The sequence below is a fragment of the Camelus dromedarius genome, chromosome 2 (assembly GCF_036321535.1).
Source record: "Camelus dromedarius isolate mCamDro1 chromosome 2, mCamDro1.pat, whole genome shotgun sequence".
Taxonomy (NCBI): domain Eukaryota; kingdom Metazoa; phylum Chordata; class Mammalia; order Artiodactyla; family Camelidae; genus Camelus; species Camelus dromedarius.
Window position 1 is genome coordinate 81,689,751 of NC_087437.1, and position 15,297 is coordinate 81,705,047.

General features: G+C 37.9%; 1 protein-coding gene across 3 annotated transcripts in view; it reads right to left on the minus strand.

The window, feature by feature from the left end:
- Window positions 1-12,195, minus strand: part of TBC1D23 (TBC1 domain family member 23) — a 51,111-nt gene extending 38,916 nt beyond the window's left edge. For 2 of the 3 annotated variants that reach the window (XM_010978472.3, XM_010978471.3), the window contains exon 1: window positions 11,958-12,194. In XM_010978472.3, the coding sequence (XP_010976774.1) occupies window positions 11,958-12,010 (53 nt within the window). In that variant the 5' untranslated portion in view covers window positions 12,011-12,194. Of the gene's footprint in view, window positions 1-11,957 lie in introns of all 3 variants that reach the window. The other variant, XM_064496045.1, reaches the window with a different exon arrangement.
- Window positions 12,196-15,297: the final 3,102 nt, after the last annotated feature.

Below are 15,297 nucleotides of genomic sequence, written 5' to 3' on the forward strand. Positions count from 1 at the left end.
TATGTATTATATTTGTATGTATCCTACTTGAATAATTTAGATAACATTTATGGATTTTTTTAACACATACACCTTTCACCAAGCAATAAAAGAATGAGTAAAATGATTTAGTTACAAGTATGTCAAAGCAGTGCTTATTTTAACTATGAAAAACTACAAGCAATGTAAATGTCCTAAAATGAGGAATTGATTTAAATCAGTATATGGAATACTAAGCAACGGTTTAAAATGCTGAAAAACAGTTCATAACATGGGAAATGTTTGTTATTAAGGACTTGTATTAATTTTTTAAGAAAAAGAGTTTGAAAATTAACATGTAAGCATACATGTTTGAAAGAGAAAATATACTATTCTCATTCCACCCTCATTCTTTCCCACACACATAGGGAAGGATATTTTAAAATCTTATTTCTAGTGGTGTACTTACAGGAGCATTTTAATTTGTCTTTTTTTTTTTTTAAGAGGTGGCATTATTAACTGTATTCTCTAAAATAAACAAATATTTGCAAGGAGAAAAAAGATAATAAATCTCAGTATGTATGTCTTTACTTAAAGTATTAAGTAGCTATTACTTAAGAAAGAATATTTCACATAATCAATAAGAATACAATGTGGCATAGTGGCACATATGTATGTATTTTTGTTCTCCCATACCGAATACTGAAAATGCAAACAAGATAAACAAGTGCAACCCATACTGACAACTGTTTTCTTTTCTGAAAGTTTACATATATGATAAACTTGGAAGGAAGTTACAAAATGTAAAAATATTTGGTTCTATTGTTGAGCATGGAAGAAAATTAATTTTGGAGAAAGAGTATGCTCCCCATGGTTCCTGTGTATGGAGTTAAAAGTAGAGTGTGGAAGGGTGGCACAGAGTCGTTAGAAGAACTTTCGTGTGGCTTCACTTTATGTCCTCAGTATTAATTCCATGGCCTGAGACTTTAAGCACCTTCTCAACACCCTGAACTCCATTCCTTTGTTTTCCTGCCACACTCAGAAAGCTGCAAAATCCTAACATCAGGTTAATCTAACGAGTTCTGCCTTCTTTGTTCCTACGCTCTGCTCAATGAGGACTTCATTAGAAAACAAATTAACACAACTTTATGATGCTATCATAAATTCACCACCTTCTATTTCTTCTAGGCATCAATGCTACCCAGAAATCTTCTATTCACCACTCTCTTCAGACTCCCCACCCAGTCACCTTCCTTCAAGTGACATTTACTTCTAACTCTAAGGAGAAACTACAGGCCAGCAGGTTTCTCTTCCCTTTGATCTCAGCCACTCTCCAAAAACAAACATAAGCTGCATATCATCCCAGGAATCATTTCCTTCTTTCCTACATGCACAGATGTCTAGGTATCCTTTCTCTAGCCTGAGACTAACTTCACCTGGGTATTACCTGCCCCCTCCCAACTCCTCTGGAACCACATGTCACCAATTACCCCCTCTCTGCTACCTTCCACTTCTCTTTCTCCTCTGGCTCTTTCCTCTGAGTCTATATGCTTATGTACTGCTATTAGAAACAACATCAACAATGACAACCGCAAAAGCTCCTCCAAACTTTCCTTCCACGTAGTTAACTGCATCTTTGATTGTTCCTTTCACGGCAAAGCTTTTTGAAGGTATTCTTGACAATATATGTCACCATTTCTCCCTCATTTTCCACTCAACTCCTCCTCTTATCCCCTGCCCATCACTTGTCCATCCTCTTTGATACCCACAACTCCAGAAGAACCATTCTTCCTATGCTCCTTCCTAATAACCTTTCTAATAACAAATTCTTTACTTTAATTTAACCTTTCCACAGCATCTGATGACTCTCCTTTCTCCAAAAAAAGGATAAGCAAGTAGCTAATAAGTACATGAAAAGACACTCAATATCATTAGCCATTAGGGAAATTCAAATCAAAACCGCAATGAAAAAAAGACCCCACAATGAGATACCATTTCACATTCACAAGGATGGCTAATACCAAAAAGACATAATACAAACTGGAACCTTCGTACATTTCTGGTAGGAATGTAAAATGGCACAGCCTTTCATGAAACTGGTTTAACAGATCCTCAAAACGTTAAAAATAAAGTTACAGTATGATTTGCAGCAACATGGATGGACCTAGAGATTGTCATTCTAAGTGAAGTAAGCCACAAAGAGAAAGAAAAATACCATATGATATCACTTATATGTGGTATCTAAAAAAGAAAAGGTGGGGGCACACACTATGAACTCATCTACAAAACAGAAACAGACTCACAGACTTAGTAAACAATCTTATGGTTACCGGGGAAAGGGAGTGGGAGGGGATAAATTTGGGAGTTTGAGATTTACAAATGTTAGCCACTATATATAAAAACAGACTTTTTAAAATTTCTTTTGTATAGCACAGGGAACTATGTTCAATATCTTTTAATAGCCTTTAATGGAAAAAATATGAAAATGAATGTATGTATTTATATGCATGACTGAGATACTGTGCTGTACACCAGAGGGTAGACACATTATAACTGACTGTACTTCAATAAAAAAAAAAAGTTTCAGTATAATCTAGCGATTCTACTCCTAGGTATACATTGAAGAGAATACAAAACATACACAGACAAAAACTTGTATATAAACCACAACGAGATACAATACAACAAACTTATTGGGATATCTAGTGTCAAAAAAACGGGGAAGTGAGGGTAAGAATATGGAGAAATTAGAATCCCTGTGCATTGCTGGTGGAATGCAAAATGGTGCAGCCACTGTGGAAAAGTTTGGCAGCTCTTTAAAAGGTTAAACACAGAATTACCATATAATCTAGCAATTCCACTTCAGGTATATACCCCAAAGAACCGAAAGCAAGGACTCAGATATTTACACATCCATGTTCATAGCACATTATTCAGAATAACCAAAAAGTGGAAACAACCTAAATATTCTTTGATGTATGAATGGATAAGCAAAATGTGGTATGTATGTACGTGTGTGTGTATCTATATATAGATATATATAAAATGTGTACATATATATATAATGGAATGTTAATCAGCCTTGAAAAGGAAGGAAATTCTGACACCATGCTACAATGTGGATGAACTCTCAAAACAAATGCTAAGTGAGAAAAAAACAGTCACAAAAGGGGAAATAGTGTAAGATTCCACTCATATGAGGCACCTAAAATAGGCAAATTCACAGAGACACAAAGTAGAATAGAGGTTAACAGGGCCTGAAGGTAAAGAGGAATGGAGAACTATTGTTTATTAGATACAGAGTTTCTGTTTGTGATGATTAAAAATTCTAGAGATAGACAGTGGTGATGGCTGCACAACACTGTGAATGTACTTAATGTCACTGAATTGTACACATTAAACAAATTTTATGTTATGTATATTTTACTACATTAAAAAAGGCCATAATAAAAAGCTTGTAAGTAAATATTTATAACAGTACTGTATTATTCATAAAAGCCAAAAAGTAGAAACAAAATGTCCATCACCTGATGAATAGATAAATAAAATGTGTATTCATACACTGGAATACTAAGAAATAAAAAGGAATGAAGTGTTCATAACATGTAACACACGCATGAGCCTGGAAAAGTATCCTCAGTGAAAGAAACCAGACACAAAGGTCACATATCGTGTGATTCCATTCACATGAAATGTCCAAAATAGGCACGTTTATAGAAACAGAACATAGATCATTAGGGCCTGGGGTGAAAGGGGAATAAGAGGAACTGCTAATCGGTACAAGGTTTTTTTGGGGTTAATGAAAATATTCTGAACTTTAGATCATGGTGATGATTGCTAAACTATGGGAATACACTAAAATCACTGGGCTGTACAGTTTAAATGTATATATTTTATGATACATGAATTATGTCAATAAAATGTTACAAAAATGTTTACTGTTCATTGGCGAACATTTAGAGATGCTTCGATTTAGAGTTTTTAGAGGAAGCTACTGCAGCCAACCTTCATTTACCATTTCAAGAAAAAGAGAGCATCACTATGAAGGGTCCGAGCCACATCTTAAGATTGTTAAGGAGATAAGGGCTTGCCTTGCCTCTTTAACTCCTCAAATTGATAGCATTACATGTTAACAGCCACTGTGGGAAAAGAACAGACTTGTAAACAATTGCTATGGCAGCTCAAGAGCAAAAACACCAAGGAATTAAAAATATAAAGACTTAGAAACAACATGTTTCAGAGAAAATAGTATAAAATTTAAAACCAGAAAACGTGACATCAGACTCCACACATTTAACAGCTGTGTGACCTAGAATACAAACTCAGTTTCTCCACCTATAAAATGGGGAGAGTACCAGATACCACCTAATCAAAAGAGGTGGAGAGTATTCATACAGCGTATGAATTATCTTCTCTTCCAACAGAATATCCCTCGCACTCTTCTTCCCATTCCATCCTAATGCCTATACCTTGCCTGTATTTATCCTTTCCAACTTTCTCTTTCAGGATGGTCTCCATACAAGACTCCACCGACATTAAAGATTCATTGTTTCCCAAAAAAGAAGTGTGTTAGACAGTGAGTTGCTGGTCACATGAACCACTGTTGGGTACGTGTGACACAAATCCTGAGGCACAAATGAGACAATCGTCAAATGTGGAAAAAACTAAAATCACAAGACAAGAGAAAACATGAGTGTAGGAAAACATAGTCACTCTTCATTTAGACAAGAATAAATCTTTAAAGACAAAATAAGCACTCAATAAATTTTTTTAATAGCATACATATGAAATAATGAAATTTAGCCCTAGAAGTAAGCCATTAGCAATCATTCCCAGCAACTTATTAGATGGCCTGTATGATTTCCCACAGCCTATTCAACTTCAGAATAGCACTTTGTCACCTAAGCATATTGAGATAAATTGCTAAAACACTTAAGACAGAATGTTTCCTGGATTAGAAACAAATTGTTTTAATTTATAAAGCTTCTCAGTCGATCAAGTAAGCTAAGTCAACTTCATTAGTTTTCAAAATTCTCAAAATCTAATTCTTTCCTGTAATGATAAAAAAGTCAAAGATTACAGTAGTTCAGAAAGATCACTTAGGACCTAGAAAATGCATAATTACTTAAACATAAATGTAGAGTACAGAGAAACTACAGAGAAAACCCAATTACCAATTTAAAAAAATATTAATTTTGTGTCTTAAAGTGGTCAGTGTCTAAGATACATTATTATTTGATTAAAATAAAAATAAAAAAGCCACGTTACTGGGAAGATCAATAAAAGCCCAACACTTGCTATGTAGACACCTTAAATACGGTATTTCTACTGACAGGATACTGCTCAAATCTCTGCGAGCAGTAGTACAGCTGTCCCTCGGTATCCTTGGAGGATTGGGTCTAGGACCCTGTGTAGATACCCAAATCTGAGGATGCTCAGATCTCTTAAATAAAATGGTGTACTGCATAGTCAGCCCTCCATTTTCTTGGATTCCAAACCTGTGGGTTCCACACCCACAGATATGTAACCCAAGGATACAGAAGGCCTACTATGTCAAACAGAGACAGGAGAGCAAATGGACTCAGAAATCTTCACTGAAAGAATTTCTAGCATTCAAAAATATAAAAAACAATATAGCCTGTGATTATTATTCACCTTTCCTCAAATATTTCCACATTTGCTTATTCAAAAGGTCCGATATGTGACTCCCTTTCAAAAAGTCATCTCTCTCCTACTCTTATCGGTACAACTCCTGCAAACAGTAGTCTCCACTCATCGCTTACTCTCTCCTCATTCACTCAAACCCTCCATCACTCTAACAAAACTGCACCAAGGAGTCATTAGTCATCTTTCTCAGTCCTCATCCTCTTCACATACTCTGCAAAGTTAGACTTTCTCATTAGAATTCTCCCTTTCAGTGTCAGTACTTCTCCCATAACTCTAATTAATGCTCTGAATTCTTTCCTCTTTAATAACAGTATTCTTTTTTTTTAACCTTCAATGAATATGTATTGAGCACCTACTACATGCTAGCCGCTGTGCGAGGCACTGGAGACCTGGCAGTAAACATAAAGCCATAGTGTACATTCTAGCTGGCTATTCCAAGGTTTTAGCCCAAGTCCTATTATCTAAGAACCACTGAACAGAGGTGGGAGTGGCTCTTTTTGGGGTGTAGTTCATTTCAGTTTGTTTAGAATGTAAACCACTATGAGTACAGATTGAATAGTGACAGGCCAGCTTGCCCATGGATACTTTATGCCCAGGCACAAGCTTCTTATCAATTATTTAAAACTAAAAATGGCCAGCTAACTAGTTGTGGGCACCAGCTAATTGGGTAACAGTAACAGTGGCAGGTTGCACATGTTGAGTTGTGGTTTCATGACTTAATTTGTACCATCATACTTCTGGTTTTTTCTTAATGCCCAGGTCATGAGGCAGCACCAAAGCTTTGTCTGAACTTACTCTACTACTACTGTTGGCACACTTGTTACAAATTACTAACACACCAAAACTCCTAAATATTCTGTGTGACATTTAGTAGAAATGGAAATAGGAGTACTCTGTTACAGATTCACTTGTACAGCAACTATGGATGGAGTTAAATGACCATAATAAATACTATGTAACTTACTTCTAAATACCAATCGCAAACCATCAAAACATTCTAACAACAAATAGTATGATGGCACATTTGGAAATGACCGTGATACCTTACAGTCTGTGAGAACACATTTTGTTAAATATGAAATCTTGAAGTTATCTGGGTTCTTGTCAGAATCAGACATACTTGTTATAGTATTTTAATTTATTTGAACACCAAGGGGGAAAACACCCCATTCACCAGCTTAAAAAAAAAAAAAACAGTGAAACTATGTATGAGGATCAGATCTACAACAGCACAACAGCTTTGGGAGATTCCCTTATCAAATAATGTAATCCTCTGTAGAATTTGTCTTTAACTAGGGTCTTGGCCAAGTAAAGAAGGTGCTAAATCTAGTGATCTCGCTTCACAGGACAAACACGATAGCTACAATATTTCAGCACTGTGCAACAGGCAAAGGAGACAGATATCACAGAATGCTGCACTGTAAACTACTAAAATTAACTCTAGTACAAACAGAACAGATGCTTTAAATTTTCATACACTTATTTTTAACCCATAATCCATGTAGATCAAATTGCACCAATGGTATACCAATGGTGCCCCTTTCTCTGCTAAGAAAAAACTCAGGAATTTTTGTGTAAGGAAAAAAAGCTGCTCATAACTTTACTGGATGTGCAATGTCGCAATGCATTTGCTGTCAGACGTTGCTTACAAAATGGAAGAATATCTCCTCTGCTGATGAGAAGTTAACTTTAGAGTGCTCTAAATCCTTTTCCTCTTCCATGCTTCCTCAAAATAAAAAGTCCCCAACATACTGTTCTTTTCTATACAAATGAGGTGACTTTCTAGCACCTTTAATGAACACAGAAATGCATCAGGCTCTTTCCCCCAGCTCCCAAACAAAACACTAGTTTATTTGGAAACTGAAAATAGTGTACATTCTTTGCCTCAAACAAAGAATGGGATGAAAACAGCACAAGTCAACATAGAACAGTACCTTACCTGTTTCTATTACAAATTTCCCCTTTATCCAAAATGTAATGAGAAAGAAATACCACCCAACTCCTTAAGTTGGCTGTGTACTGAAGTACACTTAACTGGTGCTCCAGAATTACCTCACTATGCTTAGATGCACCTGTACTCTCAGCAGTGAGTACATATAAACAGAAATAAATTAATTTAATACATTTCTTTAGCGTGCAAAAACCAATTACTCTTACCTGTGGATATTAAAACATCCACAGGAATAAAACTCTAGAAATGAATTATTATTTAGGAATTACTTCTGAATTATAATAGTAATATTAAAGTAAATAGTATAAACAAAATAAATCTTTTTAATTTATAATTTTTGTCTGCCCTCTATTTATAGTTTACAAAATCAAACAGTTGTCACTTAAAAACCCTTAATTCAAGCCAACAAGGTTCATTTTCTATTCATTTTCTTTAAGGGAATATCTAGTCTTCCTAGAACCACAAGCTGTCAATATTCTTCTTAACAATGGGTTTCATTCTCTTTCATATTAAATGTATTTCTTTATTGATTATATCATGTTTGAAATTGCAATCACCTATTCCTTAAGTGACATTTTAAATCTCTATTTCAATGCTCATGAAATGGAAAGCACTAAGAGTACCATTCACAAAGTGAACAAAACTTTGAAAAAGATCCCATTATTCTCAAAACAATTCCTATTCACATCTCAAATTAACAATAGAAGCTTCTTTATGGAACTGATATCTTAACAATTTTAAGAAAAGTTTAGCAATAATTTTGGAAAAGTTGTACAAAAATTTGAACTAAATAAACTCAGAATACCAAAAGTTGTACAATTAATATAAATACCAAAAAAATTTTTTCAATCATGACTTTAGAGCTTAAGGCATTATTTCAGAAAGAAAGCCTCAGAAAATGAGAACTTGTGTTCAATTCCAAAGCTGGTTTCTCCAATACCAAGAACAATAATGACAAATCTTTGAACTATAATAATTTAACATTTATTTTTAAAAATCTGTAGCTTATGTTAACTTTTTAATTAAATTTAAATCATTTCAAACTATAAACATTTTTACAAGGATTTCTCCACACCCTCTGAACTTACATGGCTGCAGTTTCAGAAAGTTTGACAGCCAAGACAGTTTCTGATAACCTTTACTTTCCATAAAAAAAAAAAAAAAAGAGCTTTACACCATCAGATAATTACACAGCTCACAGAAACAATGAAGTCAGAAAACTTATTTGAAATGACAGCTTGGTATGTTATTGCACATGATTTGACAAAAATCTGTATTCATTCATGCACACATTAGACAAAAAAAATTTACTGAGCCACATGCCATCAGCCACTGCCCATGAGAAGAAGCTCACTATCTAAAGAGTAAAGATAAATCATGCAATCAGATAAATTATAATATAATTATGTATTATATAGTATAATGTGTTAGGTGATACAACATAACATGTAATACAGAGAGATAAATTCCTCTGGCCAACTCATTCTGAGATAATATCATCTAGAATCTTGATAACTAGAGTGTGGTCCATGAACCACAAATGCCATCATCCAGTAGCTGATCAGTCAGAAACACAGACTCTCAGGTCCCAAACAAATCTACTGAATCAGAATCTGCATTTTAACAAGATCTCCAGGTAATCCCAATGCACATTTAAATTTTGAGAAACCCTGATCTAGAACATAACTAAAAACAGTAAATAAGTAAAAGTGACATCATACTTTTAACATCTTCAGGCCCCATTCTGAGCCTTTTTACAAATGTACAGACAATTTTAACAAGTTCAACTATCTAGTTTCACAGATCCAGAACAAACTGGGAGATACTACTCACAACAATGAAAAAACACAGGAAAAGGTAATAAAAACCAATCTCAAAAAGGGATGGGTATAAAGGACCATTTAAATAGCAACAATCTACCCTATCTACCTATATGGACCCTAAAGGTCTTAGTGTATTACAAAAGTATAACAGTAATTGATGTTCTTAAGTGTGCCTTCTCTAACTAGACCACAAATTCCTTGAGGACAGGGACCTAGTTTTATTCTTACACACTTACATTTGTAAACTGAATGACCCCAAATTATTAAGATGAGTTTGGTTAGACAATGACATGTATAACACATTTCAGAAAATTTTCTATCTAAAAAAAGTACAATAAAAATGTCACAGCATTTTTTTTTAAGTGTAAAGCCTCTCCATTCTACAAAAATCCAACCAACAAGCACTCTAAGAACATAGGCTTTACTGAACTCATGGCTCCAAATCTGCAAGTCTTTTCTGACTCTATTCAAACTCCCTTCTAGGGGACCAGTGAGTGCAGTGAGCATAGAAAAAGGAGAAAGATCAGAAGAAAATGCAGCAAGAATAAAAATCATAGAACACTCGGTGTTTCCCCATTTATGAAAGTAAAAAGAACAAAAATGGAAGCCACACCAGAGATACCTCAACGCTAGAAGAGAACAAATGCTACTTCTAGCAATCATTCACTCCATGTTTCTTGCTTCTGTAAGCCAGACACATGCTTGCAACCATCAAAGACAGCTTACCTCTAGAAATACGTCCCCTCATGGCCTTCAATCAGCTGATTACAGCCAGTTTACCACACAACAAATTCATCCTTCTGAAACAGCAAACTTCATGAAGTTCTAGTCATTACCCACCAAACAAATCATTAGTTTCCCTGTCTAGTCCTCGCTCATGCTACTATTTCATTCAGAGACCTTTCTCCTCTGTTAATCTGACCCTGCACTATCCAACATGTTAGCCACCACCACGGGTGGCTATTTAACATCTGAAACGCGGCTAGACGGGACTGAGATGTACAGTAAGTGTAAAATACACATTGAATTTTGAAAATTCGGTACAAAAAAGATGTAAAAGTATTTTTTTAAATGATTACATGGTGAAATAAAATTTTGGATATATTTGATTAAATAAAATAGATGATTAAAATTAACTTCACCTGTTTCTTTTTAGTTTTTAATGTAGCTACTAGAAAACTTTATATTATGTGGCTCACACTACTTCTACTGGAGAGCCCTATTCTAAATCCTACTCATTCTTCAGGGCCTAATCCAAACACCTCCACCTCCATGAAGCTTTACCCAGTGATTCCAAGTGAACATGGTTTCTGTCTGCCTGAACTCTCATAATATTTTTATTCACTGTCCCAAAGAACCAGAGCAATTTCACCTGCTTATTGAGTGTACCTGTTACACCCCCTAACCCCAAGATAAGCAAACTGAGAAAAGAAACTACATCTAGGTCACCGAAGTTTTCCTCCTATACCTTGGAGACGGCATGCACTAAGGTTTGCCTGATATCTGCTGAGAGTTGAATGTCTCAATTAGCATATCTTCTATCACTTTCAACGATTTCCATTGCTTTCTCCAGAATTAATGTCCCTGTCTAAAAATGTCCTGGATTATTTTTAGGCAGAGTGCCAGTGAGCTGTACATGTATAATATGATTAAACAAGCAAATCTAAAACTGTCTAATACATGTGGTAAATACACTTATATCAATTGTAAAAATTCGACAAGCCTCTAAAAGTTCCATTTGTGTGTGTGTGTCTGTGTGTGTGTGTGTGTGTGTGATGTCGTCCCTAAAAGTGTATTGTGAAGATCAACTATTTCAAAAGTAGAAGACTTTCCCAAAGATTAACATCGAGTGACTAAAGTCTACCAAAGAATCACTGAAGGTCCTCCCCCACAACCACGAGTATAAATCAGGTAAGCAAACAAGGGCTTGGGAGCAGCAAGAGCAATGTCCTACATCTGAAGATCGAGCTGTGAGGAAAATGCTAGGAAGGAAAAAGACGACTTGTGTGAAAGGGACGAATGGTGGAAACTGTTGGAACGTGAAACGAGAAATAAAACCTAGTACCAAAAAAAAAAATCTCGATTATGTGGGAGGGATCCTCCCTGGGTGTATCTTTCATCTCCGAACCCTCAGGCAAAGGTCGCGGGAGTAATTTCAAGTGGTCTTTTCGGCAAATGGTATTCCAGTGCCTCAGATCTGCATCCGCGAAACTTCCTTTCCAACCAGCCTACTCTGAGTCCCTGGGCCAGGGCCAAACCCAGCCGTGAAGCCACTCTTCCCCATCACATTTTGGAAACCGACGGGTGAAGCAGGAGGGCCAAACCGAGGCCCAGCCCCTGGACAAGACCACTCTCCCTCGGGAGTCCGGCCTCAGCCCCTTGGGCAGGACGGGGCCGGCAGAGGGGACCGGGCAGGCAGAGGGGGCGGGGCAGGGCGCTGGGCTGCGAGGACGGGTCTTCCCGTTCCATGCCGGCGCCTGCCGGTGCCTCGGGGACGGGCAGGGTGGTCACAAAGGAGAAGAGAGGGGCAATACGAATCAACACGGGCTTTCACTCACCAGCCGTCGCCGCTCGACGTTGGCAGAGGCAGGACCTCTTCTCCTTCCGCCATTGCTATTGACGTCCACGTCACTTTGCCGAAAAGTGGACCCGGAGCCGAGACAGACTCAGACCCAATGTCGTAAAAGGTCCTCGGAAGTCTGGGACGGAGCTTCTGAAGAGGGAAAGGAAGAGGGAAGAGGCCAGGCACCGGAGGGACGCAACCTCACGGCGTCCCGGGGGCGGAAGGCCGCTTGGAGGAGGAGACTTGGTGAGCCGCGGCGCCTGCAAAGACTACATGTCCCAGGATGCCGCGGGGCCGGCCGGGCGCAGGGGGCGGGGCTTGGCGAGGGCGCGCGTGCCAGTAGAGGCCCGTGGGAGCGTCCTTTCTTGGCGTCCAGTTGGCGCCTTCGTTGCATCTCGGCGTCACCTTAAAGTCAAATTTGAGAATCCTAAGTAGTGGAGGGAGGAGGGGAGGTAGGGAGATAGCCATAGTCGAGTCATTTCCTAGAGTAATAACTGTGTTTGAGGAAAGAGTGGGATGCAAGGAAAAGGCACGCCCACCCCTATTTGTGGGCGCGGCCAGAAGTACAAATGGAAGCCACATACTTTATGTCTGAATACTTAAAAAAAAATTTTTTTAATGCTAAACAGTAGAGGAAATATGTTCTTGCCACCTTTATAAACGTACCTTCTTAACAACGTGGAAGATCAAGTCCAAATTTAAAATTCTAGAACTCTGGAGTTCCAAGCAGGGAGAGCTGCCACGTTTCTTCTCTTTACACCGTACTTCCCCTTCACTCCACGTGGGTGGCCACCTGGCTTCCACATCCAAGCTCGGGCCACACCACCACCACCAAAGGGTCGGCCCTTTCTCTCCCCTTGACTGTCCTTGTGCCTAGGAGTGGGTACAGGCCCAGGAGGATGGACCTAGGGTAATGCTTTTGCAAGCCTGGAACCAATGCTGACAAAGTAGAGCCACATGTAATTCTATGGATAAATCTGGAAAATATGATGTTAAATGAACAAAACAGATTTCAGAAGGATAGGTAAAATATGCTGTCGTTTATATTTGGCATTAAAAATAGGTAGCACATATTGTTATTAATTAGATGCATCTGTGCTTTTTTTAAAAAAAAAATGCACAGGAATGACACAGAAAAATCAGAATGGCAGTTCTCAAGATAAACACAGCAGACATTAAAGTAGTGAAAATAGATTATATTCAGAAACTACTGACAGTAGGGGAAAGGGCTGAGCTCCATTCTGATTTTGTGCAGAGGTGATTAGGGGTTTTAAAGGGAGGATGAGAGAGCAGGGAGAGCAGACTCATTAGAGTCAGACAAGTGAAAAATTACAAAGCGTTGGTCAGTGTCATTGTGATTAGGCCAGCTGAATATGCTAGCTGGCAGTTTTCAAGGTTAGAATTCTTTCCTCCCACAGAAATGGGAGACAGAGACCCTGACTTTCTTGATGATTACATTTCAAAGGAATGGCTCTCAGGTCCTTGAGAAGGACACTTCTAAGTTGTAAGAGACACATATTCACAACTGTAAGCCCTTTCTAGTACATGATCCAAGAGAGGTTAGTAGCCTATCATCAGATGTTGGCTAGATCAACAGCAAATTCTCCTGGCAGCCAGTGAGCTTTCTCAATGAGGCATTTTAATGGGGTTCAGTGGGTGTGGGATCATCCTAGGGGCACAGCCTTAAGTTGCTAACAACCATGCAAGAGTTTGGTCAAGTTCCTTAGTGCAGGGGTTTCCAGAGAGTTGTTATGTTCTGCAGTTCTCACAGTTACATTTGTGGGTGGGGAGGAAATGGCTTCAGTTATATTTTTAATATTTTATTTCTTAAGAACTGAGAAGTGGCTACATAGGTGATCAGTATTCTTTGTAGAGTTTATACTTTGGTATCTAAAATGTTTCATAATTTTAAAACTGTTTGATTAAATAAGCACAAAGCATAACACAGCTCTTTCATTTACAGCCAAACACATGTTCATTCTCTTCCCAAAGGAGAGATACTGCAGAGCCACATTAAAGCACCCACTTCTAAGCCCAGGATCTCTGCATGATGTTCAGTCCTTCTGTGGGGAAAATATCTTTTAACATGGTTTGAGGGTTTAGATGGCAGCTATCAAAAAGAATAAAAGGCATGAGTCTAGGTCAGATTACCATCGTGATATTCAGGACCTCTGCTGGGTCCCTTCAGTTGTTGTCAGTGAGTTTTCAGAAGCTTTTCTAAAATAGTTTTTAAACTATTAAGTCAGAAAAAAACAAACTATTAAGTCAGTGATATGACAAGCAGTTGTTTCTTGGTTAAGGTGATTCTAACCCTCAATTGTAATTCATTTTGAATGTAATTAAACCAGTGGCTGCTTTATACTTCATGTAATAAAAAGATTATTTTATTAAAAATACATCACTTGACATTTTCAAGCAGTTCTTCATTCTGTAGTAGTAAAGTTGAAACTTCTGACTTCCATTCTCTTTAACTGGGCCAGAGTCAGCTTCATGGGCGTGCAGCCTGTGCAGCAGCACAAGACCCCATTGCTGAGAATGGCCCTGCACTTCATTTGGTGCTCTGTTTTTCCCATCTTGAAATTCTTAGTAATGGTGGAACAGGAGGCCATTCATTTTCATTCTGTACTAGGCCCCCAACAAATTACATAGCCATTCCTGAATCGGGTCGCTGTGATATTGATATGCAACCCACTGGGGACAAGATTCCAATTGAAATTGTTTAGTGATGATATTTTCTGGAGTATTTATATCATCTGTTCCTTACTCATCGAAACATTCTATGTTGTACTGAGTATTCACTCTGAAATCATGATATTCACCGTGATGACATCCTCTTCCTCCAGTGGTAATTCTGGGTATCTGTTAGGTGAAGTCCTAGAAACTTGGTGTGCCTTTGGTTCCTCTGCCTTGAACCATTTCACTGGTTCACTCTCTGCCGTGTTTGCTTGTTTGGCTTGTTGATATCCAGGCTGCTGAGTTACTGCAGATCTCCGTGGTAGTTGAGTCTTTTGCTCATAAGCCCTTTCTCCTTTTTCTTTTGCTCTGGGTCAAGGTCATCCACATTTTCCCCTGTACTTTGCCTTGTCTTCTGAAAGGAAAAACACCACACTGGGATCTCCAGGCTGCTGAATTAGGGCGGACGCCTGCTTGATGAGTTTTCTCATAAGTCTTTCCTCTTACTCTGAATCTGGTTTGTCTACATTTTCCCCAACATGCCTCACTTCCTGAGATGACAAGGATCACACTATGCCCACAGAACATTTTCTAGCTGGCTACAAGTTTTTAGGGGTGTAACTTTTTGAGTATTTTTGTGCTTTAAAAAAATACTCAAATTC